Below are 19,339 nucleotides of genomic sequence, written 5' to 3'. Positions count from 1 at the left end.
TAAAGCTCTTCACGACTATGGATATAGAAATCAGTTTTGAGGCACTGTAAAAATGACAAACATCATCTTTCTAGCTTAGGCTGTAAACATCACAACAAAGATTTACAATAAATGTTTAAATACATATTCACACATTCATGTCTGATTTTAACACTAGAATGGGGTGTCATGTGCAGAAAGAAAGAGAGAGAAAGGAAGAGAAAGGAAGAGAAAAGAAGAAAAAGGAAAGAAAAAGGAAAGAAAAAAGAAAAAAGAAAGAAAAAAGAAAGAAAAAGAAAGAAAAAGAAAGAAAAAGAAAGAAAAAGAAAGAAAAAGAAAGAAAAAGAAAGAAAAAGAAAGAAAAAGAAAGAAAAAGAAAAAGAAAGAAAAAGAAAGAAAAAGAAAGAAAAAGAAAGAAAAAGAAAGAAAAAGAAAGAAAAAGAAAGAAAAAGAAAGAAAAAGAAAGAAAAAGAAAGAAAAAGAAAGAAAAAGAAAGAAAAAGGAAAGAAAAAGGAAAGAAAAAGGAAAGAAAAAGGAAAGAAAAAGGAAAGAAAAAAGAAAGAAAAAAGAAAGAAAAAAGAAAGAAAAAAGAAAGAAAAAAGAAAGAAAAAAGAAAGAAAAAAGAAACAAAAAAAGAAACAAAAAAAGAAACAAAAAAAAGGAAAGAAAAAAGAAAGAAAAAAAAGAAAGGAAAAAAAGAGAAAGAAAAAAAAAGAAAAAGAAGGAAAAGAACCTGCAGGTATTTCCAGTTCTACCCCTCTGAGCTCTGGCTGGCTAAAAGCAAAATCAAAGAAGCAATTTTTTTGACCATAGTCAAACTAGAGGATCATGGGTTAATACTGGCTGGCTGTAAGTCAAACTCTCATTGACATCAACACCACCAGGATTTTTAACTAGGATTTAAAATAAAATGGTTTGAGATCATCTGTGTTTAAAAAACCACAGGGTTTTTTAACCCATCATAAAATGCATTATGCTCTTATATAAGCATTATGCCATTTAATATTCAGTTTCACAAATTTTACTGTGAAATGTAGGTGATTTATAATTTTTTTTTCCCCAAAGATAACCTTTGTACCTAAATCCTGTGCAACTCTGGGAAAAGGCCAGGACGTGTGGGATGATCTTAAAGAACCCACAACACACGGCTGAGTTTTGGTTTTTAGAACACGTTTTGCATGTTGAACTCTGCAGGGCAAAACCTGGTTAAAGCTCTTTTGGGAAAGCTTCAGACCCCCCCAAAATGCTCCCCAAGAGCTTCCACGTTGCAAAGGTTCCTTCACAGGGGAGGAGAGCACCAACTGTTGCCTTAGTTGGCTGGCAGCTACAATAATTCCAGAAATCCTTGGAGGGCAGGAGGTTTCTGCTGGGTCCAGGTGGGAGGGGAGCAGGGCCTGACACCCTCTGCTCTGCAGGGCTTTGGGCTCTATTTATATTAAATCTAAACCCACTCCGAAATCCATGGATTTCTGCACCTGGTAATGGCCCACTTGTAGTTTTCTGTGTTTATTTTGAGAGCACAGCAGTGGATGTGTAGCTAATTTACTGTCACATTGACTAAACATTTATATTAGCCAACCAGAGCACTCCCAACACAAATAAAAGGAAATTCCCATTTAAAAAAAAATTTAAATTAATAAATTATTTTCAGATACTTCAGCAATGTCCTTTGCTTTTGCTGACATTTTGATATAATTTTTTTTTTCCGAAGTTCATAAAATAACACTCTCAGATTTCTAATGGTCATGTAGAAAATAAGGACAATGGAAAACTACCAAAGGATTACATGGTATCATACAGAAGAATGCTTTTGAGTTTCAAGTGGTGGTGACAACTGGTCCTCCCCATGCACCAAGCTCGGTCCATCTCTGGGTACCAGTGCTGGTATCCGGGCAGTCAGCACACTCCTGGAATGTGACTTTCTATTTCCCAGGCAGAAAGAGCTTGCTTAGGGGGTGGCAGAGTGAAGGAGGGTGTAGAGAGGAGAATCCAACCCGTTCCATCTCGTCCAGGGCAGGGGCAAAGGTCTGAGGTCAGTAGCAGCAAGTCGTTAGCGGTCGCTAACAGAACCACGAGGTCCTTGTCCCCACATCCCTCGGGCTGAGAGTGGTTCACACAAACAGCCCAGCGCTTAAACTGCTGATACTTGTTCATCTTCTGCAAAACAAGAGAAGAGACAGGGTCAGTTATTGCAGCAGTGCCCACAGAGCAGCCCCCAGTGACGTGACCACAGTGGGTCTGGGACGACTCCACCCCTTCAGCAGCGTGTTCTCACTGTCTTTATCACTGATCACTGCATGTTCCACAGCACCATTCATCAAATCCTCAATCACAGAATGGCTTGGGTTGGAAGGGACCTTATAGAATCCTATTCCAACCCCCTGCCATGGGCAGGGACACCTTCCTCTAGCCCAGGTTGCTCCAAGCCCTGTCCAACCTGGCCTTGGACACTCGCAGGGATGGGGCAGCCACAGCTTCTGCAGTCTGAGGTATGATCACCACACGATAAAGACATACTGCAAAACACAAAATCCCAGATCCTCCAAGAATTACCAGCATGCAGCTCCTAACAGGCCAAAAGCTACAGATTTGGGAGAAAAGCCAGCAAATTCCCATGCAGTGAGCATTTTATCCCAAATAAAATTAACCAAGCACTTTAAAAATAGTAAAGTAGGTGTCTCTAAAAGTGTATGGTTAAATTTAGCTTAGAAAAATTTGGATTAAAATGTTTGAAGCAATTGCTTCCTTATTTTTACATCAAAAACACAACTGAACTAATGCTGGGCAATTTTATGTTTACTGTAAGTTCGAACTGTGGTACTAATATATATGTTAAATACTGTTCAGATATTTTAAAGGGCCAAGATACGATCACTTTGCATCAGAAATTGTTTTAATCTAAATCCAGGCTCATTTTAAACCAGACTGAAATGGAAGGAAATGATCAAACATTCTAATAAAAAATGAGTTCACTATCAAAGGGTACAGAGAGATCACATTGGTGCACAGGTATTAAAAGTAAATCAGCATATAAACAATTAAGTAGAAATTCCCCTGCCCTGAAGTTAGTTTTGACACAATTTAAGAGCAGTCTTTATCAGAAAACCCTCTCACATTTTGGTTACCCCATAGATGCTGTGCTTGGCAGCACTGGCTGTTGCTTCAAACAAGATCATAAAAAAACTGAACTGGAAGAGACACTGTCAGGTCAAGTTGGGCAGAGAACCCTGGTTTCATCAAATGCACTTTTCAAAAGAACAGAAGTTCACTATTATTTTGTTCAATATTTTTAAACTTGATCTCCAAAAATATCTGTTGAGGCATAAGGCAGCTCAATGCCAGCACACATGAATGAAAGGAGTTCACCAAATCCAAAGCACTCAGGACATCATCCTGATGCCAGCCTAAACCACTGGGACATCACTTAATCAATCCAGAGAGGCTGGAGTTTTTCCACATGTAATTTGTAGCCCGTCAGTGTCCCTTCACTGTTTGAGAGGGGACAGATTTTAAAGACAAAAAAAACCCAAAAAACCGACATGTCCATGCTCTGAAGTGTCTCAGTTGTACTCTGGAAGATCTTATATGTATATTTATATATATATATGTATATATATATATTTATATATAATTTAGAATCTGTTCAGTGCCAACATGCTTTTCTGAAGGGAAGGCATTCTTTCTCATTTAAACCTGTATATACATGCACCCAGCCGTGCATGATATACACAGCTGTGCATGTGCACGCAGCCATGCAAACACTCCTGTATATTCCGAGATTAATCGAGTTTTAATCTCCAAGAATGACCCAAGAGAAAGCCCAGAAGGTGGTTGTGAGCCCAGATTCCCCAGCAGTTGAGGTGTTGCACATACCATCCTCTTCACTATCTGCGTCAGGCATATCTGCTAGTTTGGGGCTGGACGGCTGCCGGCCGTGCCACTGGGGCGTCCTCGAGGAGAGACAGTCACCACCCAGAGGAGCTGCTGGAAGTCTAGAGAGGTCACTGTGCAGCATCTTTGACCTCTGCACTGCCACACTATAGTCTGGAGGTTTGAGGTGTGGGTGGTGGGGCGATCCTTCCTTTATGTCCGCTAAAGAAATCCCCATATATCCCGGAGGGGTGGGCGGTGGCTCCCTATACCTATCGTCCTTCTTAGGTGAGGTGACACAGTACACTGGCACAAGAAATAAGCAATGGAAATGTTAAAGAAGAAAACAAAGGAAACAAAACGTTAAAAAATCATGAAATGTTACAATGGCAAAACAGAAACTGATAACAAAACGCAAATGCGGAAACACCGGTTATAACGACAGCAGCAGGTATTTGTGCTTTCATTTCTGCTTATATTAATAAGTCAGAGTAGCAAAAGAACCCAAGAACTCCTTAGGTGAGATGCCAATTGAGTGGAAACAGGACTATGGGCTTCTCTGCATTCAGACTGCAATTAACAGCTGTCATTAGAGTCCCCACTACTGCAGCCCCACTGCACCCCAGGATAAGTCCCCACTCCTGCAGCCCCACTGCACCCCGGGGTGCTGCAGAGCTCTCTGGGGATGGAGAGCCAGCACAGCCACGTCTGCTGCCACTGCTACAGGCTGGGGAACTGAAACACAAGCAATTAAGGCAACTGGCCCCAGGTCACTTTGCACAGCAAGAACTGCTGGTTGACTTCCAACATCCACTCCATCACCCAAAACAGAGGTCAGTGGCTTAACAGAAACTCATTAGAATAAAATATCACTGTATCAACTGATGTGTATAAAGACACGAAACCATACAGCTATGCTATGGGAATAAAAAAAGCCAGTAGCACATAAAACTGCTCCTGTGAGGCAAAAGGTATATTGAGCCTGCATTCATTATTTTATCTTTTCCAACAGTTAATAATGGCTTATCCCATCCACACTTTTAATGTCTTTTTTTTTTTTGGCTTTGTTTTCTTCTGTACCCTTATCTTAAAACTATATTGTCTGCTTACGAGTGACAAACAACCTGGAACAGTCATGGAAACAGCCTTTGGAAAGGCTGCATTACACCTTGTGCAGTCATGAAAAGGCTCCAGTCAATAATACCTATTTGCAATGTCCATGCCACATAATTCATCTTCTCCCTTCCTGCCCTGTTCAGGTCCCAAAGGCTCTCAAACCAAAATTTAAATTTTCTCAAGTTGCCTCCCCTCCCTCCCAGCCCAGGTTTGGGGCTCATGTGCATGTTAAATTGGGCTCTTTCCACGGACATGTTGCAACAGGAGAGTTTCCAAGCCAGGATAATTTTTTAAGTCTGTTAGTTGAGTGAATTTGCATTCTTCCTGTGGATCCATTTTAAACAGTGCACATTCATTATTTTAATTTATTTCAGCAACTGTAATAGTTTCTTATCTTAGAAGAATGGGAAGGGACAAAAAATAAAGGAGTATTTCCTATTGTGTTGTAGACTTGTGAGATTCCAGGTTTTGATATCAGCTGGTTCATGGCTGAAGGTCTCAGTTCATACTTGGGCTGATAGTAAAATAACCCAAACCAAGTTCAGTCAGTCTGGGGTTTAGCAGATACACATGGGTACAGGAAGAGATTTATACTGCTGAATTACAGGATTTATTTTCATTGAACTAGCACTGAAGGGGGTCTCTATGAGAAAGCAGGGGAAGGGGAGGGATGGGGAAGGGCTGGGCACTGAGCAGACCCTCAACCTTCAGTCTTGGCTGGATTTGCAGGAGGGCTGATGAGGGTGGGTATGTTCTTCAAAGGAGAAAGCTTCAGGCTCTCTAGAGTTGACCTTTAGTCTACTGCAGTAACGAAAGAATAACGTGTCCCTCTGTCAAATTCCAGTTCATAACATTTCACAAACGGTGAAATAAAGTGAAAATATCTTTGGCATATTGTGTGATGGTGAACAGCTCACAGATCTGCATCTGCAAACAGGGAATTGTCTCCACCTGTATCAGATCTTTCCTCACACACGTGCCAAGGGCTCCTCACCAGCACAGGGGGAGCGGACACGGAATGAAAAAGGCAGCAAAGAGCTGTGAGCAAAGACAGTGTGTCCTGCACACTGGACATGCCATCTCCTGAAACGGGCCAGGAGCAGCTCTGGCAGGCTGTGAGGGCAGAGCCCAGGCACAGCACTGAGCTGGGAGCACGTTTCCTGCAAGGCTCCACCACGAGTTCTTCTCCAAAGCCAAGGAGGAGGAACACAATCCAAGACCTCCGCCCTACCTGCCATGTTTGTTGAGGCAATTACCTCTGATAACACAAACCCCTCCAGCAATCCAGTCAGTAATTAAACTGCATGTCAGCTGCACCCTTTACTCACAGTCTTAGAAAGCTTTGCATTCCATGTTTTATCTTGTTGCTAACACAGTTCCTTTAGTTTTGGCTGCTGAGCTCACTAGGCCAGGGGTAGAACATCTTGCTTGATAGAACTATGCATATCTGAAAGTTTTAAGATTTTCTCCTTTCATACTTAGCCAAACTGCAGCTGTATAATCAAATAAATGGCAGCTTAAAATAGCAAAGGCAGGAAAGGAATCTGCTTTGCCCTTGAGCTTCAAGAGACCAAAGCCCTGTGGATGAAAGCTGCCCCAGAGGGGCAGGTGAGCTCCACAGCACTCAGCAGCCATGCTCTTCCCTCTGGGTTCCTGGGAAGCCTGTATCATAGGGAGCATGGGATCACTGCTCCTTGTCAGGGGAACATCTACAGTGATGAGTACACTTCCAAAAGAAAGCAAAAAGCCACACTACAGAGAGGAACTGCTTGACATTTTCCTGAAGACAGCTCTCCCTCAGCCCCACGGAGTGATGGGGAAGTGAGCTCGTTTATTGTCTCTAAATTTGTAATGGTGGCTTGAAAACACAGTGTGTGTAGTGTTCTGACTGCAACCACAGGAGAAGCTGAATTTAACATGCCAGGCAGCCCCAGACCTGCTGATGTCATTTCTTAACAACTTAATATCAAAATGAAAAACAGATGTAGCAGCTTCCATAAGCTGTTGGCTTGGCTTACCTATCAGGCCTTTTTCTGTACTGGAAGTAACAGTTTTGTAAGTTGTATCAGCGCCTGGTTTAGAGTCCAAAACCTCCGTCTGCTCGGCCGTGGAGTTCTCCAGCCCCCTGCGCTTAATTGTCCCATAGTTTGTCTCGTAGGTGTCTGACAGGGAGCTGGAGGAGGCCCAGCTCTGCCGGGACTGATCGAGCTCCACGCTGGCTTTCGACTGCCTGTTGGCTTTGGAAAAGGCTTCGGAATACAAATAACCCTCCTCAGAGTAACAGTTTGTGGGATCCACTTCAGCTATAGGTCCGTCCAGCTGGGTGTGACGGTAAGAGTTGAGGAGATCCCAGCTCTTCTGGTTGGGGATGTTCTGGAAGTTGTCATGAGAACTACTGGAGCACGAAGTCCAGCTGCCCCGGCCGCTGTCTGCTGCCTCCACCGTGATGTGCTCGTGGGAGATCTCCTCGCTGCTCATGGAGGAGGTGAAAGCCATCCCTCTGATCAGGGCAGGCCTCGTGATCGACCAGCTGCATTTGAAAACAACAGAAACCGGGGAAAAAACCGCTCGTGAGCTTTTAAAATAAAGACTGACGTACTCAGAGACCATCACCTGGTTTGAAAGACAGCTGTGGGTTTGTACCAGGTGAGCAGCAAGGTCAAGGCACATGGGAGCACTGACAGGAGACACTGCTACTCCCAACTCATCACTGCACAGGCAGCAAGGAATAATAAGTTTGCAACATGCATTTCCAGGCTTGACCCCAGATCCAAAAATCCACAGAAGCTTTACCAACAACAGCAAGACAGTGCCTGACAGAAAGCAGAGCAGCAACTGCCTCTTTCTTTCATGCTGCTGCCACCTTTTTCTTTAAATTTATAAACTAAAAATAAATATTTAGAATAAAACCCAACCCCTTCACAGGCAGCAACATCAAGTTGTTTAGACAGAGTGGAGGCAGTTATATTTCAAGAACATTAGGAAATACTGGACATAAATAACATTTGTGGGAACGATCTGGAGTGACAGATTCTGAAAAGCAAAGTCCAAAATTTCTTTTTTCAAGAAATGTCTGCTGAAAGCTCTAATAGCTCTCAGTGCATAATTAAGGGGGTAAAAATAAAGCCAGGTTTGCATGAATTTGGAAAACATGAAGATATGATTGCTAGACATTATTCAAGTCTCTTAACTATTTCTGGGTGTGTTAACAAATGCATGGGCAGCACATTAAAATTCAACGCCCTCCCTCAGCAGTTTACTGACACATTGTGAAATCAAGGAATGTTTCTTAGATATGTGCAAACAAAGTTTCTTTTTCCCTTGCTTTTCAATTTTATAAGTTCTAGGATAAAACCCACTTTCTTCCCTCCAAAACCCACTGAAACTAAGGAACAAAGGAACAACCACAACATGTGAACTCAGTGTGTGTTATGCCTTTCAGAAAAGTGAGGTATTTTTTTTAATGAAGCACATCTTTAAATTCCCATTTTAACCTTTCGAAATAAACGGAATTACTCATTTATTTCCATCCCTGGAAGTGTTCAAGGCCAGGCTGGATAGGGTTTGGAGCAATCTGGGCTAGGTGGAAGATGTCCCTGCCCATTTTAGGGAGTTGGATCAAGATGATCTTTAAGGTCCCTTTCGGCCCCAACCCTTCTGTGATTCTGTGAGCTGGAAAAATTAGAAATATTAAGGAGCATCTCTCATGACATCCATGACATCCGAGGACAGGAAATGCTATCCCAAGATATATTAAGACATATTAAATCCTATGGATCAAGGCTTTATGTCTAGTAAGACAAAACCAAAAACTTCCAGTTCAAAGCATCATTTCAGCACAGATTCTCACTGCACCAAAGGAACAAGAGCTCCTGTGTGGAAACTCTCAGGAAGTCAGGGCGAAAAGCTTCCAGTTTGCCTAAGCAACAAATGGTAATTAGAAAAATCCTTAAAAATCACATTAGAGCATGGTAAGTGACTGGCACTGCTGACTCAGAGAGAATTGATAATTTCCTGTTGTTCTTTTGCTGTCTCTCACCACGACACTAATTTGCTAAGTATCATCCTGGCTTTTAACACATTTGCAGTCTCCAGCAAGAGATGTCCAGCTGAACCCCACCGATGGGAACACGCTGTTGTCTCCTCAAGTGATACTGTAAGCTTCTTAGGAAAACAGGCTCACACAGAGCAGCCAGTTCTCCAGCTTCCAGCAAGAGCTTAACAACCCTGGTGGAGAGCAGAGCTGCATCCTGGTCAAACCTTTGTCACCCCAAGGCCAACCCAAACCAGCGGCACCTCACCCTGGGCAGGGCTGGCCATAATCCACCAGTGGCTGGGGATGCTCCTTCCTCTCTGCCCCGCTGGAGTCCACCACGATGAGGGACTGGGACAAGCCCCTCTCGTCCTGCAGTGCTGCCGACATGGAATCCACGGAGCAGTTGCTCACGATGCTGGAGCGGGACGAGATCTCGCTGTGACTGGAGTCGGAGAAGTTGTCGGATTTAGTGGAAGGGATGAGGGCGTAGCCTAAGGAGGGGAGAGGACACCTTGGTCAAAGAGCAACAAGGTATGACAACAAAGTTTTGACACGTGCATTACAGCAAGGGTATTTAGAAGAGAAACCACCAGACCCTCTTTGCACAGTCAGTCCACTGAGGATTTTAGGTACTGAAGCTTTAAGCATCTGTCAGCACTGATTTATTTACTGATGCAAGTCCAGCGACACCAACAACCCACCTGCAACTCCACCACTCTCCAGAGCAGCAGCTTAAACCCACCTAACCAGGATCAGTAGTGAGGGGGCCAATCTTTCCAACCCTGCCGACTCCTCTGGTATAAACAGAGCACACTTCCCACTGTCCCTCTGCCCTGCTGCCGTGCAAGACTCAGGAAAGATTTTGGCAGTGGAGGAGGAGACGCTGACTAAGGTAAAAGCCAGCAATTAGCACCCAGGGATTAGCCATATGGTCCTTTTCAGTTTTATTATCTGCTCCAAAACTAACAGAGAAGGAGGCAAAGGCAGGAAATACAACTTTGGCAGGAGCTGGACCAGACTCCAGTGCTGTTCCCACTGAATGGGAACAGTCGAAGACCCCACGAGATTCAGAGCAGAATCTATAATGTATTTTTTTCTGCTTGGCTTACCCTTACCCACAAATAACTTATCTCAAACACAAATAATGTATGCAGCCCTATATATCCAACACCTCAGATAAGCTTTTTTTTTTTCCTAAATTCCTGCACATGTGCCTTTGAGCTGGACTGCCACATATTTACATCCATTAGGTGAAAATGTGAAATGACCAGGCAGTGTAAAAGCCATGCCAGTGATACACACAACCAAACACAGAAGACTGATGCCCTTAAGTCCATAAAAAAATCAGAGATAATATAATATGGCATCTGGTGCCACTGGCATACTTGCCCCTGAGCATAGAGCTCATAATTTGAGAGACTTCACAGCTTAACTTTGATCACTGCTGTAGGGTTTTAAGAGCAAATATGAGCATTAAATATCAATATTATCAAACTATAGGACTGAACCTTATGAATGGAAAAATGTCATTAGGAGCAGCATTTTTAAGATTAAATTTCCGTTTCCTTTCCTTTGACAATAACTAATATTTCATATTCTTTACATTTTCAAGAGACTCTTTAAGTTTACACAACTGTACTGCATAAGAAATGCTCTCAGTGTGTCTTAATTTTAAGACACTGTTTTTCAAGAACTTCAAAGATCTGGAGAACTAAAGGGCTTCTCTTCACTAAAGAGATGAACACTATCTGAAAGTTGGGCCAATTAATAACAGCACATATGTATAAACAGACTCAAGGCAAGTGTTTGCTGGGCTGAAAAGGTCAGCAGAGGATGTGACCAATGCAAATATATACCAGTGCTAGAAGTGAACATTTGATTTACATCATATCAGGGACTGTCTAATTAGGAAATCGTTGCAGAACTTACTGTTTCATTGGCATTTGTGACACACTAAGTAACTGAACTGCCACTGTACCTGTTCCTTGATTTTCTAACTTCACATTATTGTCTTCACTGCACTGTAAGGGTGATTAACTATAAAGAACTGACACAAATATCTGGAAGGGAAGAACATTAAACAGCTTAAACATGTAAATGGATAATGCTGAAATAACTTAGATAAACTCAGGATATCTGACAGAACGTGGACATCAGTCTTTCTTTTAAAAACAAATCATAAGGTCTTTCTCCTCCTTCTAGGCTTGGTGCACAGGCAGGGAGATGTGTACAGACTGCTGTTGCTATAGATACTGAGAGCATCACTGTCCTTGTCCTTTTGGTTTTCGCTCCTTTCTGAGGCTTCAGTGTGCTCTGCTTCCCTTTTCGCAGCAAAAGGTTTCCTTTCCCTGGAGAAGCTTCTTTCCCTAAGTCTTCTGAACCGTGATCCCTTTATTTTTGGGGGCTCACACTCAGCTTCTGCCTCTCCACTCTCATCCTCTCTGTCTGCCTTTGTGCTTCTCTCAGAACTGTCTCTGCCTTGGCAAATCATCCGAATTTTCTTTTGTAAATAAGCCCCACCTATTCCGTAGCTGCGCTGGCCACTGGTCTTGTTGCTGGTCTCGCTGGCCAGTGAGGAGGAAGAGCCAGAGAGGTTCATCTGACTGCAGTTATCCGACCTCTGCGTGTTGCCAACTACAAGGAAGCAGACACAGGCAGGTGCTGGTAAGTGACGAGAGAAATAACAACAAAAATAACACTCCAATTTTAAACCCTTTTTTCTTCAATCCTATTTGCATATCACTTGGGTAATAGCTCAAAAAGAAAACGAAATCTAAGATTAAGTGGAATGTGTTCATGCCTAAAATTATGTCTTTCAGCTGTCTGTGAAGCACCTAATTTTAGATCAATGAGCTGTTAGCACAACACACACAACAAGGTACAGATCACCTCCATCAAATTACATCAGTGCTAAAAATATGCCAAAATCAAGTTGAATTAAAGAAATAATCCCAAAGAAACAAAACATTATTTTCAAAGAACCAGATGAAAAGCTAACAAAAATAACAAGTTTATAAGCGATGCTCAGAAGCCTCAGTGGAGCAAGGCTTTGCAACCCAAGTAATTAAGCTTTTTATAGGTATGCTGTGTTTAAGTAAAATAAGTGGCATTCTCCTAAAGGCAACAGGGTCTTGTGAAGGCAGAAGTGGATGGACCAGCCTGATCTCCCCCTGAAAAGGGCGAGGAGATGCAGCAGGTCCCCATGCCATGCCATGCCAACGCAGTGGCTTTGGGCTGTCAGTGAGCCAAAGCAGCACAGAAGGGAGGGAGAGAGGCCTTACACCATCCAACACCGACCACCTGGGCTGACTACTGAGAGCTCTTAAGAGATTTCAAATGAATTCCCATCCAAGGTTGACTAATGATGAAGTGATGCAGGTCTTTTAAGACGAAGACATCAAAAATAAAGGGATTCTCAGGGCATCATGAGAGACAGGGATGTAAACAAAGCCCTGTGCACAAGAACAAAAAACATGAACAGCAACTCGAGGATTTAGGTGGATCCACTACTTCTGCAGCAACCTAAACCACGGGCCCTGGAGAACTATGACACCATTCTATCTCCAGCTCCATCTCATCACCTGATATTCCAGCTACCTTGGGCAAGACCAGGAGTTGTCTCAACAGCTGCAGTTTCTGTGCAACACTGTCATCTTCAAGAAATCCCCAGGTTTGTGAATCCCATCTTTTTAAGTGGCCACCTAAATCTGAACTGACATGATGGCAGGTGTCAGCACTTCTGGGAATTCTGTCAGAAGCACTTAGGCAATATTTTAAGGAAACAATTGTTCCCTTTTTTAAATAATAAGTGACTTTCATGGCCAAAACATATAAATACACTGGAAAATCATGTCTACTCATAGAAAGACACGATTCTATTCTTGACATGAATATTCTAAACTACTGTTGCTCTTACATGCCATTATCAACAAATACTGCTGCCACTGCCCACCCTGGTTTCAGTTCAGCCCAGGCTGGAGCTCCTGGGGTCACACACAGCAGGACCATCCCCACAGCTCACCTACCTTTGCGTGGGGAGCCCTGAGGAGAAGCAGGAGGGCTGGAGTGCAAAGAAGATGCCATGGACATGGTGTCATCTGTTTGTTTCTTACTACTTACTTCCTCAGACAAGCTTAATGACTTCTGTGGGGAGCCTGTACCTGTGAAAACAACGGAACCAGTTACTGATACTGCTCTTCTTTTGAGCTACTGCTGTCTCTTTAAACTACAAATAACACCATGCTGAACGATCAGAGTATTCAGCAAAGAGAGGAGCAGATGCTCAGAGGATTCTGCATGTAGAGGCAGTCTCCATTTAAATTTAAATTTAGATCAGAGCAGCTGTGGCCACTGCTGGCTGCTCATCTGCGGTGTGTTGAAACATCCAGGTCCTAACAGGAACCATTGCAACGGGGACACTGGTTGTGGTTTTGGCAAAGGACTGTGTAACAAAAAAACTGTGTGAAGGATAAAGCTTGGAGGGAATCCTTGCCCAGTGCACTGTTGGGACTGTGTTAAAAGCCACGTGTGTCACAGTCAACAGGTCAGCTCAGGATCTTCACAAGCAGGAGTTCTTAAGTCAACACTTGTGGGCACCACCCACAGCCTGGCAAAACCAGTGTCCCACTGAGGATTTGGTATTTCTTGCTCACTCTCAGACCACCTTGCAGAGAACACAGTGCTGAGGAGTTAATTCGAGTTGTCAATAATTTGTTAGATCAACACGGAACAAAACACGGGAATGAAGAAACACCTCTGAGCAAAGTTCCTGGAACATTTCAAACTGCACAGGCTTTCCAGAGGAGATCTGAAATAAATACTAACTGGAAACAGTATTTTATGTGCTGCAATATACTGTTTTCCAGAGATATTTTAAAGGATATTGATGCCCAATGTACCATAAAATCATTTCATGTCATTTACTGACTGCAGCTAACTATTTAATAACCCAGAACTATGGCTTTTAAATAATACAACAGTTGTGTAAATAGGTTAAAAGCTTTTCAATACATAATATACTGCTTTGCAACTAGCAAAGTTAGAGACAGAAAAAAATAACATTTACTAGGAGCAATTAATAATATATGTTGCTCCGTTTGACCATAATATAATTTGTTGTTATAATGGTGTCCCATAGGTTAAAATATTAAATGCCTGTGATTTATTTCAGTGATTTCACCTAAATATATTAGACTTCATTAAGCAAGAGTGTATTTGGAGACAGCACCTCACTGCTAACTGTTTTAAGGAAAGTTCTTTAACACTGTGCAAATGACTAAGCAGACAGCATGCCCTCTTAAAACACAGTAATATGCACCAGCTATTTTAAAGTGAATTAATGAAATTAAGCACAATGGTATCTCACATAAAGCACCCAGCTACAAACAGCTCCTCTGTCCTATTTACTCCCATCTCAAACTGGATACTCACTGAATGTGACATGTTCCTTCGTCAGCCCCTTTTTCCTGCTGGGGTACAAATTCACAGTTGGCACCTGAAGAACTTGACTCATTCTGTTCTGTTGATGCTGATGGGCTTTTGTGGTTTGGCCAATTGACCTCATGGGCACCGGAGACATTTCGGAGGATTTCCCTCCTCTTCTCTCACTTAAATTCTTTGTCACTGTCAGGGAAAAACTGCAGATAAATATCTTGCACTTTGAAGGGCAGGATTATTACAGCACAACCATTCAGACAAAGGAACCACTGTATAAAGAGGATAAAATGTACCTGAAACCATTTCTATTCCAAGCACACCCATCTCATCACACTGAAGATGCTGTTGTGTGAAACGGCTGTAAAAATACCCCTAAATTCTTTGAAGTGCCATTGAGGTACTTAATCAAAAGACAATAAAATGTTATTTATTCCCACAAGTCTGTATTTTAGATGTTTGTACATAAGGAGCAGCATCTCCTTCAAAATCAGGTTGTTTTGCAGTTGGCATTAACATTTCACTAGGTGGCACAAGTGATTTACAGCACAGGGCACTGCTTCAGCTTCTGCTTTAATCAATTCATAAGCTCTGAAGTTAAGGTCATCCAATTTCTCCTTATATTCCCTTGGAAAACTCTGGATTGCAGCATCACTGCTGTTCATTCCTTCTGCAAGCAAGGCCGGGAGCTTATTAGTGAGAGAAGAGTTGGGACTGAACCCCTGCTTTCCTGGGCATGTGCAAATAACCCTCTTTGCCCAGAAACAAATGGCAAAGCCCTGTGCCAGGCTGCCCGAGTCAAAGTTCCTTGGTCAAAATTTAAACGTGGGTAATCCAACCCAGTGTGGAGGAACATCCCTGGGAGCAGATCAGTGCTCTCTCCACCAGAATTAGAGCCACGAGGGGCTGGCAGCTCCCTCATGCTCCACAGGGCTCCTCCATCCCTTCTCACAGAATTACCTGTGCTTTTGGGGGTTGGGGGATTCTTTCCCAGTTTTCAAAAAGGTACTTCTAATAATACACCACTCTATTACATATTTATTTGTATATCCACTTAACCTTCATTTTCCTTTCTAACATTTAACGAAAAAAAGGCCTTGATTGGCTTAAGTACATGGAGTAGAGCAGTCAGTACATACTCCCTATTTTTCCTTCCAAACATCTATGGCTAGTACTGTGCAAACAAGATTTTAATTGATTCAAAACAACTGAAAAACAACCTGATAATATTTATGTTTGTCTCTTGGGCACAGTATGGCCACCTGTCACAAATGCACATAGATCATCTATCAAGAGTTCAAATACAGAGAATTTAACATTTTTAAAAAGGGAGTTAAATATGGCCATTTCCAGGTTTCCTACTTCAGTGCTATTTCAAAGGAAATGCTAAAAAAATTTTGCATAAGGAGGCACCTTAGGGAATAACAAGGATTTGCATTCTTAATACTGGATAATTGCAAGGACTTAAAATATTGTCTTTGAGATGCCATTTCCTAGTCATGCTTTTAACTTATCTCATCACAGACAAAGTGATATTTGAGGACATAAAAGTCTTAAAGTGATACATTTGGACAAAGGACAAGCATTATTTTGCTTGGCATGGTTGCCACTCTTCTAGTTCGAAGCAAATCTACCTTTCAAGAAAGTGAAAAATTTTAAGTATCAAAATAAAATGCAATTATAATGTCTCATTTCTAAGTAAGAATTTACTGAACTGTGTAAGACAGCAGGTCAGACAACAGCTTGCTTGACAGGAGTTCAAATCATGGGAACTGTCCTGCTGTAGCCCTCAATTTTTGCCTGTCAAACCACATCAAACCCATCAGTCAATATTGACCTAACTTCTGCTTCTCAACAATCTTCATTTATTCTAAGCTGAAATCCATTGCAGTTTCTATATTGATTTTGTCTCTTTTCATTTTCTTGCTGTTCATATGGTAAATGTTACTTCTATCCTTCCTAATTCTGTACAAGGACGGCGGGGCAAGAACTGAGCTGATGTACTATTGAATTTCCTGCCAGACTGATGGAAAGACACACAGCTTAGGAACTAAAGGGCAGAAGAAAAACCATCATGGAGGTTTTTTGAGCTCAACCAAGACCTGAACACAAATGCTGTCTTGCTGAAGCTCTTAGCACACGAACTGACAAACCAGAACTTACTGAAGTATTTTGTCCTCGGAGAAAGAGTTTAAATGAGTATTTCTAGAGAAGGAACTGTACTTACAAGTGCTGTAGGCAGGCTCACACTGGAGTGACAATATCTGGATCTTCTCCTCGTCTGTCTCCACGTTGAGGTTGGACAGGTACTGCTTCACCTTCCTGGCCATCTGCGCGTCCTCGTAGAGCTTCTTGGCGTTGAGCAGCGAGCTGCGGCGGGCACGCTTCTTGTGGGCACCTCCCTGCACATCCAGCATGTTGGAGTTCGTGCTGCCCTGGCTCAGAGACCTGCAAAACAGAAGAGCAAAGCAGTAAAGGTTCAGTTCTCGACAGCAGTGAAGAGCTGCAGTAGCACAGGCCAAAGCAGATTAATACCAATAATCTTCAGTTAGGGCTAGTGCATGCTGATGCAAATGAGTTAAAAAGATGAACAGCAGTAAAACAACACTTGTCTTAAAATATTCTGGTAAACTGAGAGCGGCAATTTGAGTCTAGAACAGGATTGCACATGGAAATGTGGAACTGGGAAGGATGAGGTGCAGTGCTCTGCACAGAACCCGTTCAGCTCCAGTAACAAACCACAGGCTTGTGCTGCAGGACCCAGAGCTGACAGGACAAGAGGAAATGGCCTCAAGTTGTGCAAGAGGAGGATTAAATTGGATATTATGAAATATTTCTTCATGGAAAAGGTTGTCAAGCCCTGGAACAGGTTGCCCAGGGCAGTGGCAGTCACCATCCCTGGAAGTGTTCAAAAACACTTGAGAACATGTTTCAGTGGTGAATGTGGTGGTGGTGCTGGACTGATGGTTGGACTCCATCTTAGAGGTCTTTTCCAACCTTAACGATTCCATAATTTCAACTGCAGACTGTAAGAGTGGAAAAACTTATTAACTTTGTTGGTTTGAGGAATTTGGTGCCCACTGTGTGCATCAGGCTCACACAGAAACCTCTTGCAATTAGCTGAGCACAGAAGAGAGTGACTACTGTGATCCTCTTAGAAAACTGGGCTTCTCACAAGAGTTAAACAAGGGGCAAATTATGTTACAAGTACAAAGTGCATTTGATGCACTTAACTTCTTTCTTCAAGTAACTAAAACCATCCACAGAAGAGCAGCTCACTAAAAACACATTTCCCAAGAAGGGTGAGGAAGGCAGTGATGACATATGTATGCCCAGACTTGCATTATGAAAAACAATGCTCCTCAATACTCCCAATTTTGAGCTCCCACATCTATCAGCAACTGTGGTAAAAATAAATCATCCCCAAAACGTTAAAGAACATGAGTTACTCTCCCTGACAGTCACTCCCACTCACACTGAACGAGTGACCAAACAACTGACCTGGACACAGCTCAAACACACACATCACCTCTGTTTCAACTGCCAAAAGTGCTACAGCCACACCAGTCCTGATGCATTTTTAAACAAGTGGAGATCACAGTATATACGCCACACGTAAAGTAGAATGGAAAGTGTCAATAAAGTTGTTTAAAGTTGGGGTTTTGTGGGGATTTTTAAACATTCAGATGAATATTTTAAAGCTACAGTATTTGTGAAGACAGTTATCAAGATCTTGTGTGTTTACAGAATCACAAGTGGCAGAATAAACAACATCAGGCACAGAACTGCCATAATGGCCAAAGGAGTCAGAATGAAACATGTTGTTAGAGCAAATATAAGGAATCGAGTACACTGAGCTTAAAAAAATAAGTAGTGGAAAATAGCTGACTGCAATATTTTCAAAGATGTTAAATAAATCAATCTGAAAGAAAACATAAGCTTAAAAACTGGCAGCAATTTACAGCTTAATTTAATAAAACAGTAATGTTATTGTAGGCAAGGAGCAGCAAAAGGCATGATGGAGTGTTCACAGCTACTCAAACCAAGGGGACACTCCTGTCCCCTATGGACAAGGACAAAGTTGACACCTCTTCTACAATGATCAGGAAATTATGTTTATTTTTAATGATATAAATATTTCATTGCTTATGTACACAGTTTTTCTTTCAAGTCTGTACTTGACTTTTTAAGGCAATTTAATTCAATTTCCTTTAATAATGATTTTTCCCTAATTCCCTCGTGTTCACAGCAATCCCAAGGGTTGGAAATCACACTGGCTCTGTGGCTCCCGGGTGTTTGTCCCCATGAGCTGCCCTGTGAGCACCCAACACTGCCAGCCAAGGGCATCCACACCAGTACCAGGGACCAGTATCCAAACCTGCTCACCCCAGTTTGACTGGAACTGTCCCTCTCATTGTGCAAAGGCACACAGGTAACAGTTTATGGGCAAAAATACACATAATAACACATAAAATACAGCTACAATGACAGCTGTCTTAAAATCAGCACCCTGGGCCAGTCAGGACTTTCCCCAGCCAACATCACAACTCTCATCTTGAGTCATTTCGTTATCCAGTCCTTGCACAGTCAACACTCCCAGGGAAACCAATGAGGGTTTTGGTGTAGGAAATGTGAGATACATTTTAAATATATGCTAAAAATAACTACTTTGAAGCTTGCTTGAACACAAACTTCAGGGGGGAAATCACTACACCATTATCACAATTCCAAGCGTCCTCACAGTTCAAAATGCAGAATGGCTTCAACTTTCCTGCCACGCGTTAAAAAGCAAGTTATTCATTTCATTTATTTCCCCAAACAGTTTGCCTTCCAATATAACTGCACAGCAGGGGTTTTTTTATGCATAAAGCCAAAACTCAAAACAATTTATCTACTACACAAAAG

The 19,339-nt window shown here is 42.2% G+C and overlaps 1 protein-coding gene across 4 annotated transcripts in view; it reads right to left on the bottom strand.

The window, feature by feature from the left end:
- Nucleotides 1–1,472: 1,472 nt before the first annotated feature.
- The window catches only part of RAPGEF6 (Rap guanine nucleotide exchange factor 6), a 113,367-nt gene continuing 95,500 nt past the window's right edge, over nt 1,473–19,339 (bottom strand). For 3 of the 4 annotated variants that reach the window (XM_027747691.2, XM_027747693.2, XM_027747695.2), the window contains 8 exons: nt 16,662–16,882; nt 14,432–14,623; nt 13,027–13,161; nt 11,522–11,635; nt 9,267–9,492; nt 6,984–7,495; nt 3,853–4,155; nt 1,473–2,136 (listed from right to left, as the gene is read on the bottom strand). In XM_027747691.2, the coding sequence (XP_027603492.1) occupies nt 2,111–2,136; nt 3,853–4,155; nt 6,984–7,495; nt 9,267–9,492; nt 11,522–11,635; nt 13,027–13,161; nt 14,432–14,623; nt 16,662–16,882 (1,729 nt within the window). In that variant the 3' untranslated portion in view covers nt 1,473–2,110. Of the gene's footprint in view, nt 2,137–3,852; nt 4,156–6,983; nt 7,496–9,266; nt 9,493–10,979; nt 11,636–13,026; nt 13,162–14,431; nt 14,624–16,661; nt 16,883–19,339 lie in introns of those variants that run through there. The other variant, XR_003545737.2, reaches the window with a different exon arrangement.

The sequence above is a fragment of the Pipra filicauda genome, unplaced genomic scaffold (genome assembly GCF_003945595.2).
Source record: "Pipra filicauda isolate LSUMZ 115617 unplaced genomic scaffold, ASM394559v2 scaffold89_size2521313_pilon, whole genome shotgun sequence".
NCBI classification, from domain to species: Eukaryota; Metazoa; Chordata; class Aves; order Passeriformes; family Pipridae; genus Pipra; species Pipra filicauda.
This window is presented reverse-complemented; position numbering and strand designations above follow the sequence as displayed.